Source organism: Macaca fascicularis, chromosome 12, assembly GCF_037993035.2.
Source record: "Macaca fascicularis isolate 582-1 chromosome 12, T2T-MFA8v1.1".
NCBI lineage: Eukaryota > Metazoa > Chordata > Mammalia > Primates > Cercopithecidae > Macaca > Macaca fascicularis.
Genome location: NC_088386.1, coordinates 3,558,123 through 3,576,586, shown reverse-complemented (window position 1 = coordinate 3,576,586; position 18,464 = coordinate 3,558,123). Strand labels below are relative to the sequence as shown.

General features: G+C 44.5%; 1 protein-coding gene across 26 annotated transcripts in view; it reads right to left on the bottom strand.

Annotated features, from left to right (window-relative positions):
- Positions 1 to 18,464, bottom strand: part of SAP130 (Sin3A associated protein 130) — an 88,456-nt gene that overhangs the window by 11,891 nt on the left and 58,101 nt on the right. For 23 of the 26 annotated variants that reach the window (XM_005572837.4, XM_045366865.2, XM_045366864.2 and 20 more), the window contains one exon: positions 3,594 to 3,952. In XM_005572837.4, the coding sequence (XP_005572894.1) occupies positions 3,594 to 3,952 (359 nt within the window). Of the gene's footprint in view, positions 1 to 3,593; positions 3,953 to 6,144; positions 6,293 to 18,464 lie in introns of all 26 variants that reach the window. The other 3 variants (XR_012421013.1, XR_012421014.1, XR_012421015.1) reach the window with 1 other exon arrangement.

Genomic DNA, 18,464 nt, shown 5'->3' with positions numbered 1-18,464 from the left:
CCCAACAGTCATACCCTAAACTTCCCTGTCGCCGTTAAATAGAAACTGCCTCACACCCAATCTCAATTTCTAGCATCCAACTCCCCAGGTAAATCCAACTCTCTTTCTAGGTTCTTCCCCTCAGTACTCAGCCTCCAGCACTCCTTAGGCCTACAAGGAACTATCACCTGTTCACCCAACCATGTTCCTGCAGTCACCCACCCCTCTCATGTCTATCCTCCCCCATCGCCTATAATCACTGTATTCCTTTTCTTCCTTCATTGTCCCTTCCTTTTCTTGCTTTGCTCACTTAGCAAAAGGACAAGAGGTTAAATCCTATTCTCCAACCAGTCTGCACCTATGCAACTGAATGTCGCCAGAGGGCGACACACTACCATGCTGACTGGCCTCACTCGGACAGCCCTCTCTGCTAAGTCCAGTCTTTCTCGCGATGCCTGCTTCACACCTTCCTCTCCCTCAAACACTCGATGCCTCCGCCACCATTTGTACTCTCAGTGGATGGCCTTGCTTTCTATTTTACTGAAAAAGATAGATGCAATCACAAGAACATGTCCATCAAGTCCCACCACCTCATTTCCCCCTCTCCACTGTGGCCCTATATTCTCCTGTTTTCTCCATGCTTTCAGCAAAGGCCAACCTCTTCAGGTACACACAAATCCCACCCACTCTCACCTCCTCAAACAATGCTCCAGGAATTCACAACTTTCTCCTGCATCCCCAATTCTTCTCAGTCTACTGGATCATTCCCATTAACATACAAAACTCTTATTTGTCCCATCTTAAAAAAATCTTCTTCTTGGCCAAGCGTGGTGGCTCACCTAATCCTAGCACTTTGGGAGGCCAAGGCAGGCAGATCACAAGGTCAGGAGTTCAAGACCAGCCTGGCCAACATGGTGAAAAACCCCATCTCTACTAAAAATACAATTATTAGCCCACTGTGGTGGCAGGTGCCTGTAATCCCCACTACTCAGGAGGTTGAGGCAGGAGAATTGCTTGAAACCAGAAGGCGGAGGTTGCAGTGGGCCGAGATCATGCCCCTGCACTCTAGCCTGGGGGAAAGAGCACAACTCCATCTAAAAAAAAAAAATCTTCTTGACATCATGTCACTTCAAACACCTTTTTTCTCTTCCTTTAGAACAAATGCCTCAAACATGCTGTTTACATATAATGTCTCTATCTCTCCCGGCTTTCTCCTGAACTTGCTCCCAATCATGCTTTTACCCCATCATTACACAGAAACTGCTTTTCTCAAGACCTCTGTGACCTCTGTTTGCCAAATCCAAAGGTCACTGCTCAGACCTCATCTTCCTGATCTCTCAAGAGCATGTGATCCACCTGATCATTCTCTCCTCCCTGAAATATTTTTGTTCTTGCAACTTCCAGGACACCACACACTGTAAGTGATATTCTTACCCTGTGTTCCCTCCATTCAGCCTCCTTTGCTGGACTTTACTTCCTCTCCCATCTCATCATAGTGCACTCTCCTAAGACTACATCATGGACTGCTTCTGTCTTTATCAAGATACATTCATTCCCTAGGTGATCTGAACCACGCATCCAGGCTCATGACTTCAAATACAGTTTATATATATAATGACAACTCTCAAATTTATATCTACAACTTCATTTTCTATTCCAAAAGCCAGCCTCATAGATTCAACTATTTATTTGATGTCTACATTTGAAATGTCTAACTGAAACTTACCCTATCAAAAACGAAACTCCCAATCTTTCCCTACAAAACATGGTCCCCCTGCAGGCTTTCCTGATTCAGTCAATGGCAACTCTGTGGCCTCCAATTGCTAAGGCCAAAATCTTGGAAGTTGTCCCAGATACTGTTCTCTCACACTCAACATCCAAATATGAAACACACTCAGCTCTACCTTAAAAACATAAACAGAATCCTACCACCTCATGCTACTTCCACCACTACTGCCCTGGCTGAGCCTTCATTGTTCCTTGCAATGAATGCAACAGCTGCTTGACAGGTCTCCCTGATTCCATCCCTGCTCCCAGAGTCTGTTCTTTTCCCCAGCAGCCAGTGTTTATCTTCAGTCCTAAGTGAGCGCTTGGCACTGCTCTGCTCACACTCCCTGCTCTGCTCCAACAGCTCCCTGCCAACCCCAGCAAAGCCAAAGCCTTTACAACAGCCTGTGGGCCCTGTTCAACCATGATCTGATCCCGCTGCCACTCCCCTTCTTACTTAGCTCCAGCGACCTTTGGTTCTTTGCTATATTTTGAGCACATCATGCATGCTCCTATCTCCAGATTTTTGTACTTACTGCTCTCTGGCCTGGAATACTCTTTCCCCAGATATCCTCATGGCTAGCAACTTCATTTCTTTAATGTCTCTACTCAATGGTCACTTCTTCAGTGAGGCTTTCTCCTAAAACCTTTATACAAATTCCAGTCCTGGCTACAACTTTCCCCTATATTTCGTCCCTGCTTTGTTTCTCCATAGCACTTATCACCCAAACATACATACACACACACACACACACACACACACACACACACACACGTAATTTAGTCATCTTTTTATCTTTGGTCTCCCTTGCTAGAATGTAAGATCTAACAGGATAAAGCTGCATTTGTCTAACACAAAGCTGCTTCGTCGTGCCCAGAACAATTCCTAGAACAGACCCCTGTAGGTTGAGGTAGGATTATCGGCAGTTCCCTAGCACAGAGAGGTAAAGGGAACCAGCCAAAGAGAGCAGATGAGCAGCATAACTGAGGATGCTTCCTTCCCCCTTCTGGATTCCTCATGGTATCTTTCAAAGAAAGGGCCAAGGGTAAAAATATCCACAGAAAGAGATTTCATGGCAGAATAAATAGATGAGTAAATAAACAGTAGATTAAAAAAACTATACACAGAGCACAATCACACCTCTATCAGGCAAACAACATGAGAAAGAAATGGAGGCCTTCTCACTGAAATAGTAGGTAATACTGGATACCAGAGAACAAATAACTTGCTTTCTTCTTTGGGTTTGTTTCTACTTCACACAGTTTGTATACTGAATATGTTACTTTTGTAGGAAAAACAAAATTACACAATAAATTATTTTTAAAAAAAAGAAAAGAAAAAAAGAAAACCTCTCAAGTGACTTGACCTTCTCAAACTGGAAGTTTAGAGTTAAGATGAAGTGGTAAAGGGAGAAATGAATTGCTTTAAGATTTTACTAATCACATATAGGCTTTTCAGCAACATAAATCTTACTTGATTGCATAATAAGGCAATGAAACTTGGAAATAAACAGTACTATAGCCACATTGTGACCCCTTTTACATAGTAGCATTTTCTTAATGCATGCAAGGAAACTACATTGAAGGATATCCATGGGGAAATATTAATCTCTTTCATGATTTTGGCCAGAAATTAAACTTAATTACAAAAGGAAAGCAAAATAGTTTTAGTTTTCACAATGAGTTTATTGCTTTCTTCTATTTATCAAAAACGAATGACATGCAACATCTAAAATGGGTATCAGGGAGTCTCGGCTGAGGGTCATAGAAGAATCTGGATGCTGAAGGAGAATTAGGGAAGGGGAAGAGGCAACTGCCAATGGAGAGTATTCTATGGACGGACTTACCAGAAACTGGCCTCATGATATCCATTGGTTCTACTTCTTCTTTCACTTTAATTTCAGGAACAGGAGGGCCCAAGACGGAGGACAGACTGCCACCCACAGTGACTGATGGAGGTGGTGCAGCTGCAATGGTGGTGATGGGTGGAGTGATGGGGACCGCTCCAGGAATGGTTGAAAGGGCAACGGCTGGTTGTGATGGGGGACTGGCTGCTGCAATCATAGTTGGAATGGTTGGTGGAGGCTGCTGGGCAGTTGGAGGGACGGCAATGGTAGGCTGATCATTATTTTGATTGGATACAGTCTCCATGGACACAGTGACGGGAGTGGCCATAGACACGTGGATTTCAGACTTGGGTTTGGCACTAAAACACAAAAGAAAAGCACATGTAGCAAATAAGAAAAAAACTGCCTTCATCTACAACATCTCAGAGGATGGGCATTTGTCCAATTATTTCTGTTCAGCACACTGCACAATTGATATTTTAATTTTTAATTTTTAAAAAATTTTGAGACAGGGTCTCACTCTGTTACCCATGCTGGAGTGCAGTGGTGTGATCTTGGCTCACTGCAACCTCTGTCTTCTGGGCTCAAGGGATTCTCCCACCTCATCCTCCCGAGTAGCTGGGACTACAGGTGTGTGCCACCATGCCAGGCTAATTTTTGTATTTTTGGTAGAGATGGGTTTTCACCATGTTGCCCAGGCTGATCTCTAACTCCTCAGCTCAAGTGATCCACCTGCCTCAGCCTCCCAAAGTGCTGGGATTACAGGTGAGAACCACCACGCCCAGCTTTAATACTCTATTTCTTGAGTTTAAAGTTTAACAAAGCAATTTTAAATGTCAATCAGGTTTTAAAAATATACTGTATGTCCTGCTCCCACCCAAGTTTTTATAAGCAGTAACAAAATTAACAAGAAAATAACACTTTAAAGAACTCATTCAAAGTCATATTGTCATAGCACAACCAATTTTCATAATATTAATATACATTTTCCCCCAGAATTCCTTAATATATATGTTGACTTTGGAGTTGTTATTTTTGTTTTTTTTCTTTCTTTTTCTTTAACTACAGTTGTAATTGAGAGGGACTGAGGTTGAGCTGATTACTAATGGCCAATGCCTAATCAACCATTCCTGTGTAAATGGAATTTCCATAAAAACTCGAAAAGACTGGATTCAGGAGCTTCTGGGATAGCTAGCACGTGAAAATTCCTGGAGGGGCGTGCCTGGAGAGGTCATGGAGGCTTCACATCCCTTCTCCCAGGCCTTATGCGTCTGTTCCAGTTGGTTGGTCATCTGCATCCTCTGTAATAGCCTTTATGAAAATACGTTAATGCACATAAAGTGTTTTCCTGAGTTCTGTGTGCTGTTTTAGCAAATTAATCAAAATGCATGGGAACTAGCTGGTCAGAAGAACAAGTAAAACCACCTGGGGCTTGCATTAGGGGGTGAAAGTTTGGTAGTCCTGTGGGACTGAGCCCTCAACCTGTGAGATCTGACACTATCTCCAAGTGTCATAATTGAATTGGAGGGCACCCACCTGGTGTCTTTTGCAAATCTGGTTGGTTGGTTGCCGGGGAGAAATCCTTCCCCAGTTCTTACTAACCAGAGGTAACGGAAGTTTCTGTGTTGTTGTTGAGTGAGAGAAGACAAAAACACTGGCTTTTACTCCTGTATTCTCAGATGAGCAACTGTACACTTGGGATTTTTAACCTATAGAAATGAAAAGACTGAGTTGGGCACAGTGGCTCATGCCTAAAAACTCCCGGCAGTTTGGGAAGCTGAGGCAGAAGAATCACCTGAGGCCAGGAGATCGAGACCAGCCTGGGCAATACAGTAAGACCCCATTTATTAAAAAAAATTTTTTTTTGGCCGGGCGCGGTGGCTCAAGCCTGTAATCCCAGCACTTTGGGAGGCCGAGGCGGGTGGATCACGAGGTCAGGAGATTGAGACTATCCTGGCTAACATGGTGAAACCCCGTCTCTACTAAAAATACAAAAAACTAGCCGGGCGTGGTGGCGGGCGCCTGTAGTCTCAGCTACTCGGGAGGCTGAGGCGGGAGAATGGCATGAACCCGGGAGGCGGAGCTTGCAGTGAGCCGAGATCACGCCACTGCACTCCAGCCTGGGAGACACAGCGAGACTCCATCTCAAAAAAAAAAAAAAAAAAATTTTTTTAAATTAGCCAAGTGCATTGGCGTGCACCTGTAGTTCCAGCTACTAAGGAGGTGGAGGCAAGAGAATTACTAGTGCCCAGGAGTCCGAAGCTGCAATGAGCTATAATTGTAACACTGGCACTCCAAGCCCGGGCAACAGAGGGACTAGAAGTTCCGGAATATAAAAATGTAAATGCTGAAAGAGGAAAAAAAAAGAAAAAACACTAGAGAGTCTGAACTGCATATTTGAATAGGCATAAGAAAGAACTGGCTAGGCATGGTGGCTCACGCCTATAATACCAGTGCTTTGGGAGGCCATGGCAGGAAGATCACTTGAGCCCAGGAATTCGAGACCAGCCTAGTGAACATAGGGAAACCCCAAAACTACAAAAATACAAACATTAGCTGGGCGTGGTGGTGTGTGCCTATGGTCCTAGCGACTCTGGAGGCTGAAGAGCAGGAGGATTGCTTGAACCTGGGAGGCTGAGGCTGCAATGAGTTATGACGGCACCACTGAACTCCAGCCACAACACAGCGAGACCCTGTCTCTTTAAAAAAAAAAAAAAAAGGAGAAGATGAATCACGGCAAAATATTAAAACAGTTACATCTGTTTGATTACTATTATTTTCTCTGTTTTCCCAGACATTTACAGATTTTCATATTGAGAAGGCTTTAAGATAAAAGAAAAAGAGAGAAGAGAAAGAGATAGTAAATAAATGAGAAAAGATAAAGAAATCAATTCTAGAAGTTCACCTAACAAATAAAGAGTTTCCCCCAAAAAAGGGATGAGATGGAAATTGAGTAGCAGAAAACAAATTATGAGAGAAATAATACATTAAGATTTCCCTGTACCGACCAACACAAGTTTTCAGACTGAAGAGACCACTGAGTATCCAGCACATGTAAAAACCACCAACTGGCACAACAAACCACCATGGCACGTGTATATCTATGTAACAAACCTGTACATTCTGCACACGTATCCCAGAACTTAAAGTATAAAACAAGGCCGGGCACAGTGGCTCGCGCCTGTAATCCCAGTACTTTGGGAGGCCGAGGCAGGAGGATCACGAGGTCAGGAGTTCAAGACCAGCCTGGCCAACATGGTGAAACCCTGTCTCTGTTAAAGATACAAAAAATTAGTGGGGCGCAGTGGTGAGCGCCTGTAATCCCAGCTACTCAGGAGGCTGAAGCAGGAGAATCGCTTGAACCTGGAAGGCAGAGGTTGCAGTGAGCTGAGATCGTGCTACTGCACTCCAGCCTGGGCAACAGGGCGAGACTCTGTCTCAAAAAACAACCAACCCAAATTCTACTGTCAAGTTTTTGAACATTGAGAACAAAGATCATTAAAGCGTTCAGAAAGAAATGAACATGTAAGATATAAAGATCAGCACTCAAAAATCGTATCTGGGTTTTCAAAAGTAAAAACAAAATGTAGAAGACAACAGAGTAATACCTTTATATGTATGCCACACTCTCTCTCTCATATATGTGAGAATGAGACAGACATAAGAGACAGAGAGAGAGAGAAAGAGAGAGAGAGAGAGAAAGAGAGAGAGAGAGAGAAAGAGAGAGAGAGAGAGAGAGAGAGAGAGAGAGAGAGAGAGACTCCCTCTCACTGTGTTGCCTAGGCTGGAGTGCAGTGGCATGATTATGGCTCACTGCAGCCTTAAACTCCCAGACTCAGGTGATCCTCCTGCCTCAGCCTCAGTAGCTGGGACTAAAGGTATGTGCCACCACGCTGGACCAGGTTTTGTATTTTTAGAGGCGGAGTTTTGCCATATTGACCGGCTGGTCTCATACTCCTGGTCTCCTGAAGCTCTGGGGTGAGCCACCACACCCAGCTAATATTTTTAAAGAGCAATGATTTCTCATCTAAAATTCTGCCTGCCATTCTATCATTTAAGTGTGAGGAGTTGTGTTTCAGGAATGATGGAGCAGACATACTTTTTCCTATTCCTCCCACAAAGGAGAGCTAAAACTCGGGCGTGTTACATATAAACCAAGCGCAACGACTGCTGAAAAGCGAGGAGAAAAAGGCACATTGTCTAGGGACCTCAGGACCCAGGAGTGGCACGGCAGTCAGTTCCCTGGATTTGCTTGTTGCCTTGTGTGTCCTGGACAGGGCGCTGGAGAAGCTGATAACGTGGAAATGCCAAAGAGCAGAGACAAAAAAAGTCCCAAGAAAAGCCTACTCTGTCTAGCCCAAGAACCAACAAAAAGGAGTGGCTTGACATGACGAAAATCCTGTAGACAATAATTGCTCTACTCCAGTGAAACGTCACAGAAACAACTGCGGCCTTGGCAAAGGCTGAGAAGAGTCTAGACTTCCCTGGCCAGGTTGTAATGAGGGGCCTCAATCTCCTCCCCATCCCACTACTCATGCAGTATCATCAGAGGCCAACCGGGAACCTGGCCTTCACTGATCACCTGGCAGTAACAAGGCAATGCCCCCTCTTCCCTGCTGGGGTAGTTGGAGAGGAGGCCTGCTAAAGTATAACCTATACATAAATCCAGTCTTATAATTTAACACTTAAAATGTCCACTTCCAAACAGAAAATCACTCATCAAGAAACAGGAAAATCACAACTTGAATAAGCCAAGAGATGAATGATAAAGGAATTATCTGACAAGGACTTTAAAGCAGGTATTATAAATATATGTTAATATGCAATTATAAATCCACTTGAAATGAATGAAAAAATAGAAAAATCTTAGTAAACAAATCAAAGTTATAAAAATTTTGGAACCAAATAGAAATTAAAGAAATAAAAAATATAATAACTGAAATAAGATGGTCTTGCTGTGTTGGCGAGGTCTTCACAGGCATGATCATTGAGCACCACAGCCTCCAACTCTTGGCCTCAAATGATCCTCCCTCCTCAGCCTCCTGAGTAGCTGGGACTATACAGGTAAGAGCCATCGTATCTGCCTTAGAATCAGTGAGGCCGAAGACAGATCAGTATAATTAGCCTAATCTGAACAATACAGAGAAAACAGACTGAAGAGTGTGGGTAGAATAAAGATGTTTTCTGATATGCCAAGTATCAAAAACTGACACCCTGGGCATTCTGTCACTGCTACTGAAGAGGTGCTCTTACAAATCGAGGGGGTAAATCAAGAAGAAGGAAGCATACAGGCTCCGGGTGACAAGGTGTAGGGAGTTCAGAGCCTGGCGGAGAGAAGAGGCACCGGGAACAACAGCTGGGCACCGAGACCAGACAGGCACCAACACAGACTGGGGCAGGCAGAAGCAGGGCTTCAGGGAGGGATGTGATCAAGAAAAAGCACAAATGACAGAGATCTGACAGGTTTCTCATTTAGAGCAGTTCTGTAGGTTTGGTGGAAAGTTTGAAGATGAACTAGTGATACCTAGAAAACCTACACAAACATTATAAGCCTTGTAGTACGACATGACTTAAAAAAATTAAACTTACTTATATTGACAGCTATTGGATTTCCTTTTTAAATGTTTTATATTTTTCAATATCTTAATTTTCCTTTAAAGTTTTTTTGTTTTGAATTAATAATACATTCATATGTTTCAAACGATATATGGAGAAAGCTCCTCGATATATTGGATGGGTTCATCCACTATTAACTTCCACACAATATCACTATATCTCAGCATTCCATTGACTCTAAGATGGCAACAGTTATAAAATGAACCATTATTTTGTGCACACTTAAAAATACAGTAACTGAATTCTAGAATATTAAGATGTCATCAGTTTTAAGATACTGATTTTAGAGATGCTATGGTTTTAAAACCTTGTTTCTCACAATTAATAAAATATAATAATTTCTTGTATGACCTTATAGTACTTATGTATGTAGACAAAAGCAAATACAAATGTTTTTTCTTTTCTTTTTTTTAAGACAGAGTCTGGCTCTGTCGCCCAGACTGGAGTGCAGTGGCACGGTCAGGACTCACTGCAGCCTCGACCTCCCAGACTCAAGCAATCCTCCCACCTCAGCCTCCCAGTAGCTCGGGACCACAGGTTTGCACCACCACACCCGACTAACTTTTGTATTGTTTGTAGAGATAAGAGTTTCGCCATGTTGTCCAGCCTAGTCTCAAACTCCTGGGCTCAAGCGATCCACCCGCTTCAGCCTCCCCTCCCCAACCCCTCTGGCAGCTGAGACTACACGGGTGTACCACCATGCCTGGCTAATTTTTTTTTTTTTTCAAATTTTAGTAGAGACAAGATCTTGCTATGTTGCCCAGGCTGGTCTCAAACTCCTGAGCTCAAGTGATCCTCCCATCTTGGCCTCCCAAAATGCTGAGATTACAAGTGTGAGCCACTGCACCTAGCCCAAATGTTACTTTCTTACCCAATTTGCCTGCTTATTTCAAAACTGTCATAGCATATACCTCGTACCTTTTTTTTTTTTTTTTTTGACTCATTTGGGTTGCTTTTTTGACTTGTAACCATATTTTATTTAGCCAGTCCCCTATTCGTGGAGTAGAGTATAAAGACCAATACAGATAACAACATTCGACAGACTAAAAAACTACAAATTTAACTGGGAATATCTGGAGGCGGAAGGTGAGCAGAATGCACACGATTCCCCAGGCTCTCCATCCTATCAAGAAATGCAATGCCCAGCCACGGTGGACAAACCACATGCTGTCAGAGCCAGATTTCCCAAAGTATGTCACTTCCTTGCTTCTCTACACTAAGGACTTTGGGGAAAGTGAAAGTGGAATGAAAACTACGGGGGTGAGAGGAGGTGCTTCTGAGCTCTGGTGCTGACTGTTCAGGAGAGCTGCATTTCAGAGTGGAGCTGTCCAGGGAGCAGCAAGCCAGCTATCTTTCAACAGAGCCCTTCCAACTCTGGCGTGTTAGCTCTCAGCACGTTGACACCTCTGTCATCTGATATGTGTGCTAGTGTATCCGATTAATACATTACCACATATACCTGGGAAAGAAAAATGCCTCTGTAATTTTGGTAAGTATTGCCAAATTGCCTTTCTGTAAGGGTTATAATAGTTTGCACTCTCACCAAGAATAAAAACACCCAATTATCCACAGCTTTTCCAACAGCATATTTCAAACTCCTGGTATTTTGCCAGTATGAAAGGTAAATGATGGTGTCTCAGTGTGCTCTCAGTTTGCTCATCTCTTGATATAAAGCATCATTCCACATGTTATGGACCTTTGATACTTCTTTACCTGTGAACTAATTGTTCAAAAAGGTCGTTCATTTTTCTACTGGACTTCTTTACTATTCACTTCTGGTAGTTATTTATATACTATGAAGATGAGCCGTTAGACTGTGATATGGTTGGAAATATATCTTTCCAATTCATCATTTGCCTTCCACTTTGCTTATAAAGTTTTTTCTTGACAAAAGTAGTTTGTTTCTTAAATAATTTTTACTAAGTCAAATTTCTCTCTCTTATTAAAGACAGGGTCTCACTCTATCACCCAGACTGGAGTACAGTGGCATGATCCTGGCTCACCGTAGCCTCGACCTCCCAGACTCAAGCAATCCTCCCACCTAAGCCTCCTGAGTAGCCAGGACCACAGGTGCGCACCACCATGCCTGGCTAATTTTTGTATCTTTTGTAGAGATGGAGTCAGTCTCGAACTCCTGGGTTAGAAGCAATCCGCCCACCTTGGCCTACCAAATTGCTGGGATTACAGGTGTCAGCCACCACATCCAGCCCTGAGTCAAATTTCCCAAAACTTTCTTTTTATAGATTCTGAATTTTGAGTCATAAAGTGATACGGTTTGGCTCTGTGTCCCACACAAATGGCTCCCGTGATTCCCATGTGTTATGAGAGGGACCCTGTGGGAGATGACTGAATCATGGGGGCGGGTCTTTCTTGTGCTGTTCTCGTGATAGGAACTAAGTCTCATGAGATCCGATGGTTTTAAAAAGGGAGAGTTTCCCCGCACAAGCTCTCTCTTTGCCTGCCACCATCCACGTAAGATGTGACTTTCTCCTCCTTGCCTTCTGCCATGAATGTGGGGCCTCCCCAGCCACATAAATTTATCCATGGGTTTTTCGATCGTTATTTGCATAGAACTACATTAAGTTCAATGTAGAAAAAAACTCCTTTTTAATTTTTTTATGGTTTATCTCGATTGAGTTAGTGTTAGGCAGGCAAACTAGAAATAGGAATGAAAGGAGAAAACAGAAAGCCCTTTTAACCCATTTTAAAATGTTCTCTGAGAGCTGGGCATAGTGGCATGTGCCTGTAGTTCCCTACTCAGGAGCCTGAGGCAGGATGGTGACCTAAGCCGAAGAATTCAAGGCTTTAGTGAACTGTTCACCCACTGCACTCCAGCCTGGATGACACAGTGAGACCCTATCTAAAAAATAAGGAAATTTAGGCCGGGTGCGGTGGCTCACACCTGTAATCCCAGCACTTTGGGAGGCCAAGGCAGGCAGATCACCTGAGGTCAGGAGTTTGAGACCAGCCTGGTCAAGACAGTGAAACCCCGTCTCTACTAAAAATACAAAAATTAGCCAGGTTTGTTGGCACACGCCTGTGATCCCAGCTACTTAGGAGGCTGAGACACAAGAAATCACTTGAACACGGGAGGTGGAGGCTGCAGTGAGCCAAGAATGCGCCACTACCTCACAGCCTGTGCAACAGAATGAGACTCAAAAAAAAAACCAGGCTGGGCACAGTGGCTCACGCCTGTAATCCCAGCACTTTGGAGGCCAAGGCGGGCAGATCATGAGGTCAGGAGATCGAGACCATCCTGGTCAACATGGTAAAACCCTGTCTCTACTAAAAATACAAATAAATTAGCTGAGCGTGGTGGTGGGCACCTGTAGTCCCAGCTACTAGGGAGGCTGAGGCAGGAGAATCGCTTGAATCTGGGAGGCAGAGGTTGCGGTGAGCCGAGATCGCGCCACTGCACTCCAGCTTGGCAACAGAGCAAGACCCTGTCTCAAAACAAAACAAAAGAAACAGAAAAACCCAGACTAACACTAACCCAAGTAGTCCTAGCTACTTTGGAGGCAGAACAGGGAGGATCACCCAAGCCTGGAAGGTCAAGGCTGCAGTGAGCCAAGCCATGATTGTGCCGCTATACTCCAGCTTGAGTGACACAGTGAGATTCTGTCTCAAAAACAAAAAAAGGGGGGGTGGGGGGCGGGGCGGGGAGCGGGCATGGGGGCTCACGCCTGTAATCCCAGCACTGTGGGAGGCCGAGGCGACTGGATCATTTGAGGTCAGGAGTTGGAGACCAGCCTAACCAACATGGGAAAACCCTGTCTCTACTAAAAATACAAAAATTAGCTGGGCACGGTGGCACGTGCCTGTAATCCCAGCCACTCAGGAGGCTGAGGCACAAGAACTGCTTGAACCAGGGAGGTGAAGATTACAGTGCGCCGAGGTCATGCCACTGCACTCCAGCCTGGGCGACAGGGCGAGACTGTCTCAGAAAAGAGAGAGAGAGAGAAAAGTGTAATTAACACGTGGAATTTAATCATATCTATTTCCCCTTATTATGATTTCGATTTATTATTATATCCTATTTATTTGTTGTCTGCTAGAACTGATGAGGCCTGAAAAACGTGAATTAAAGCCCCTGTGCTCCTAATCTGCTCTCTGAAACCCTTCTCACACTTCTTGTAAATTCTGCTTTATGAGCCTTAATGCTACATTATTTGGTACACAGATATTCTTAACTGTTAAAACTTCATTGTAGGCCAGGTATGGAGGCGCACATCTGTAATCACAGCACTTTGGGAGGCTGAGGTGGGCAGATCATGAGGTCAGGAGTTCAAGACCAGCCTGACCAACATGGTGAAACCCTGTCTCTACTAAAATACAAAAAAATAAGCCAGGCATGGTGGTGTGCACCTGTAATCCCAGCTACTCAGGAGGATGAGGCAGGAGATTCTCGCTTGAATCTGGGAGGTGGAGGTTGCAGTGAGCCGAGATCATGCCATTGTACTCCAGCCTAGGCGACAGAGCGAGACTCTGTCTCAAAAAAAAAATAAATAAATAAATAAAATAAACTTCATTGTAAATTAGATTCTTCAGCATTATAAAGGACCCTCTGTGGGCCGGGAGCGACAGCTCACGCCTATAATCCCAGCACTCTGGGAGGCCGAAGCGGGCAGATCATTTGAGGTCAGGAGTTCGAGACAAGCCTGGCCGATATGGTGAAACCCTGTCTTTACTAAAAATACAAAAATTAGCCGGGTGTGGTGGCACGTGCCTGTAATCCCAGCTACTCAAGAGGCTGAGGCAGGAGAAGTGCTTGAACCCAGGAGGTGGAGGCGGCAGTGAGCTGATATTGCGCCACTGCACTCCAGCCTGGGCAACAGGAGTGACATTAAGTCTCATGAAAAGAAAAAAAAAGGACCCTCTGTGTTCTGCTTTTAAGCTGAATTCCACCTTTTCTGATAAGATTTCAATTTGTTTACCTTTGCTTGATAAATCTTTTGAAAAAATATTTGTGTGTGTAACTTGAGTTCTCAGATGACATTATCTTTTTTCACTGGTATTTTAAAATTGGTTACCATGGGATTACAATCAGCAGTCTAAATTCATATCAATCTAGTTTGCATCGATACCAACTTAACTTCAATAACACACAAAATGTGAAAGGATGGAAAAAGATATTTCATGAAAACAGTAACTGAAAGAAAGCTGTGGGCCTGTATCAATATCAGAGAAAATGGATGTTAAATCCAAAACAAGACAAAGGACATACTATATTAATAAAAGATTCATCAAGAAGATCAAAGAACTGGGAGAAATGAGCAGTTACTAATGAAAGGGCATAAAGTTTCAGTTAAGCGAAACGAAATGGTTCTAGAGCTCTGTTGTGTGACACTGTGCCTGCAATGAACAACAGTGTACATTTAAACCTCTCCCCACCAGGGCAGATCTCATGTTAAGTGTTCACACCACACTAAAGAGAAAAAGATACAGCAATTACAAACCTTCACGCATCAAAGAACGGTGCCCCACGTAGCAGAATAAAGGAGATACTGACAGAATTAAAGGGAGAGACAGAGAGGATGACACCCACCCAGGCTGGAGTGCAGTGATGCAATCTCAGCTCACTGCAAATTTCGCTTCCGAGTTTCAAGCGATTCGCTGCCTCAGCCTCCCGAGTAGCTGGGATTACAGGCATCCACCACCACGCCCAGCTAATTTTTGTATTTTTAGTACAGACAGGGTTTCACCATCTTGGACAAGCTGGTCTTGAATTCCTGACCTCGTTATCTACCCGCCTCAGCCTCCCAAAGTGCTGGGATTATAGGTGTGAGCCACTGCACCTGGCTATAGCTGGAAATTTCAATACCCAACTTTCAATAATGGATGAAACATCCAGATGGAAACTTGGCAAGGACACAGAGAACTGGAGCACTAAACAAACTAGACCTAACATATACACAGAATACTCCACCCACCAACAGTGATTGCACGTTCTTCTCAAGGGCACATGGGACAATCTCCAGGACAGACCATACTTTAGGTCAAAATTCAAATTTCAAAAAATGTATAGACTGAACCCAAAGGATCTTTTCCAAGTACAATGGAACAGACCTAAAAAATCAGTATGAGAGAAAATGGAAATATTCACAATGACACGTGAGACTTCTTTCCTGAGTCAGATAATGGTTTCGAACACATGCAGAACGCTTCCTTAACTTTTTGGCATCTTCATAATGTAACAGCTATAGGAAAGCTTTTTTTTTTTTTAAAGACAGGGTTTCACTGTTATTGCCCAGAGTGGAGTGCAATAGCACCATCTCAGCTCACGCAGCCTCCGCCTCCCAGGTTCAAGCGATTCTCCTGCCTCAGCCCCCAGAGTAGCTGGGATTACAGGTGGCCCCCACCACGCCCAGCTAATTTTTTGTATTTCTAGTAGAGATAGGGTTTCGCCATGTTGGCCAGGCTGGTGTCAAACTCCTGGCCTTAGGTGATCTGTCTGCCTCAGCCTCCCAAGTGTTGAGATTACAGACGTGAGCCACCGTGGCTAGAGTTTTTTTTTGTTTGTTTGTTTTTTTAAAGACAGGGTCTTGGGAGGAGGAGGTTGCAATGAGCAGAGATTGCACCACTGCACTCCAGCCTGGGTGACAACAGCAAAGCTCCATCTCAGAAACAAAAAAAAGACAGGGTCTCACTCTGTCGCCCAGGCTGGAGTGCAGTGGCGCGATCTCGGCTCACTGCAGAGATCTGCCTCCTGGGCTCAAGCAAATCTCTCACCTCCCAAGTAGCTGGGACAACAGGTGCACCACCACACCCAGCTCACTTTTGTATTTTTAGTACAGACAGGGTTTCACCATGTTGGCCAGGCTAGCCTCAAACTCCTGACCTCAAGTGATCCACCCGCCTCAGCCTCTCAAAGTGCTGGGGTTACAGGCGTGAGGGCACTGCGTCCAGCCTGACAAGCACTTTCAAGTTGTGTATGACTAATGCTTTCTCCATTCCTTTCTTATGTCTGGACGAGGCGCTGACAAACTAGATCCTGGCCCAACATCAGTTCTGCAGATGAAGTCTTTCAGTACAGCCACACCAGATGTGAGGATTCACGGCAGAGACTACGCAGCTCACAGAACCTAAAATAACTTACTCTTTATTTTTCCCTTTACTGAAAACACGTACCAATCTCTGCTTAGATGATCAACAAAACAGTAAATGAAGTGCTATTGATAACTTCTGTGGAAGAAGTGCTCCGACCAGGGCCAATTTCAAGCTGCCAATGTGTTCTTCAATGTGGAGTGGGGCAGAGGTTGGTGGCGGGCGGGGGGGACGTGAAACAGCACACCATTCTACGTAATTATTCAATGGGAAGAAGGATAAAATGTAGTTGAATAATTAGTAAGTACTGGGTTTTAAGTATTTACTACATTTAATTATGACTTTTTACCCAGTAATACAATTTTTTCAGTGGTTGTCTATGACACCTGCCTCCCTCCCGATAACGTATCAATCTCCTCTTGTGAGTCAGCACAAGTCAAGTTCGCCATCCCTTTACTTACTGTTTCATTTTGACCTTCCTGAATCACTTTGTGTTTGGCCGGCCTCTGTACACAAGGCAGAGCAGAAGTGGGTTCTGCTTGTAATGCAGTCCGGAAACAGGCGAGGTAACACCTGTATTCGTTTGCTAGAGCTACCACGACAAACCATCACAAACGGTGTGGCTTCAACAGAAGCCGCTTGTCTCACAGTTCCGGAGCCAGAAGTCTGGGATCTAAGCGTCAGCAGGGCTGGCTCTTTCTGTGGGCCTGAAGGAAGGACAGACTATTCCAGGCCTCCTCTCCCAGCTGCTGGTGGCTTTGCTGGAAGTCTTCGTTACTCCTCGGCACCTTCCCAGTCTCTGCCTCCACGTTCACATCACGTATTTGTCTGTGTCCTCATTTCCCCTTTTTCTAAGAATACTAGTCACAGGTCAGGTATGGGGGCTCCCGCCTCTAATCCCAGCATTTTGGGAGGCCAAGGCAAGAGGATCACTTGAAGCCAGAGGTTGAGACCAGTCTGTGCCATACAGCAAGACCTTGTCTCTACTAAAAAAATTTATTTAGGCCAGTAGTGGTGGCTCACACCTGTAATCCCAGCACTTTGGGAGGCTTACTGGATATATCACTTGAGGTCAGCAGTTCAAGACTAGCCTGACCAACATGGTGAAACCCGGTCTCTACTAAAAATACAAAAATTAGCTGGGTGTGGTGGTGCGCTCCTGTAGTCCCAGCTACTCAGAAGGCTGAGGCAGGAGAATCTCTTGAACCCAGGAGATGGAGGTTGCAATGAGCCGAGATTGTGCCACTGCACTCCAGTCTAGATGAGAGGGCAGACTCCATCTCAAAAAAAAAAAAATTTTTTTTAATTTAAATTAGCTGGGCATGGGCCAGGCATGGTGGCTCACGCCTGTAATCCCAGCACATTGGGAGGCCAAGGCAGGTGGGCGGATCATGAGGTCAGGAGATTGAGAACATCCTGGCCAACATAGTGAAACCCCGTCTCTACTAAAAATACAAAAATTAGCTGGGCATGGTGGCGTGTGCCTGTAATCCCAGCTACTCAGGAGGCTGAGGCAGGAGAATAGCTTGAACCAGGGTGTCGGAGGTTGCAGTGAGCTGAGATCACACCACTGCACTCCAGCCTGGTGACAGAGCAACTCTGTCTAAAAAAAAAAAAATAAATAATAATAATAATTAGCTGGGCATGGTGATGCATGCCTGGAGTCCCAGGTACTCGGGAGGCTAATGTGGGAGGATCGCTTAAGCCTATATCACACCATATATCACACCACTCACTGTACTCCAGGTTGGGTAACAGAGCAAGACACTGCCTCCAAAAAAAAAAAAAAAGACAACGACCAGTCATATTGAATTGAGGATTCACCCTACTCCAGCAGGGCTTCACCTTGACTAACTACATCTACAATGACCCTATTTCCAAATAAGGTGGCATTCCGAGGTACTGGGAGTTAAGACCTCAACACGACTTTTGGGGGATACAACTCAACCCACAACGAAGCCACTGACACGACATGATATGACGCATGCTTGGTCTTACTTCTATCACAGTATGCTCTGTAGGTTTTTTTTTTTATCTTTCTCTCTTGCTTTTTTTTTTGACAGGTTCTCATTCTGTCACCCAGGCTGCAGTGGAGTGACATGAACACAGCTCACTATAAACTCAACCTGCCAGGCTCAAGTGATCCTCCCACCTCAGCCTTCTGCGTAGCTGGGACTACAGGCCCATACCACCACACCCGGCCAACTTTTT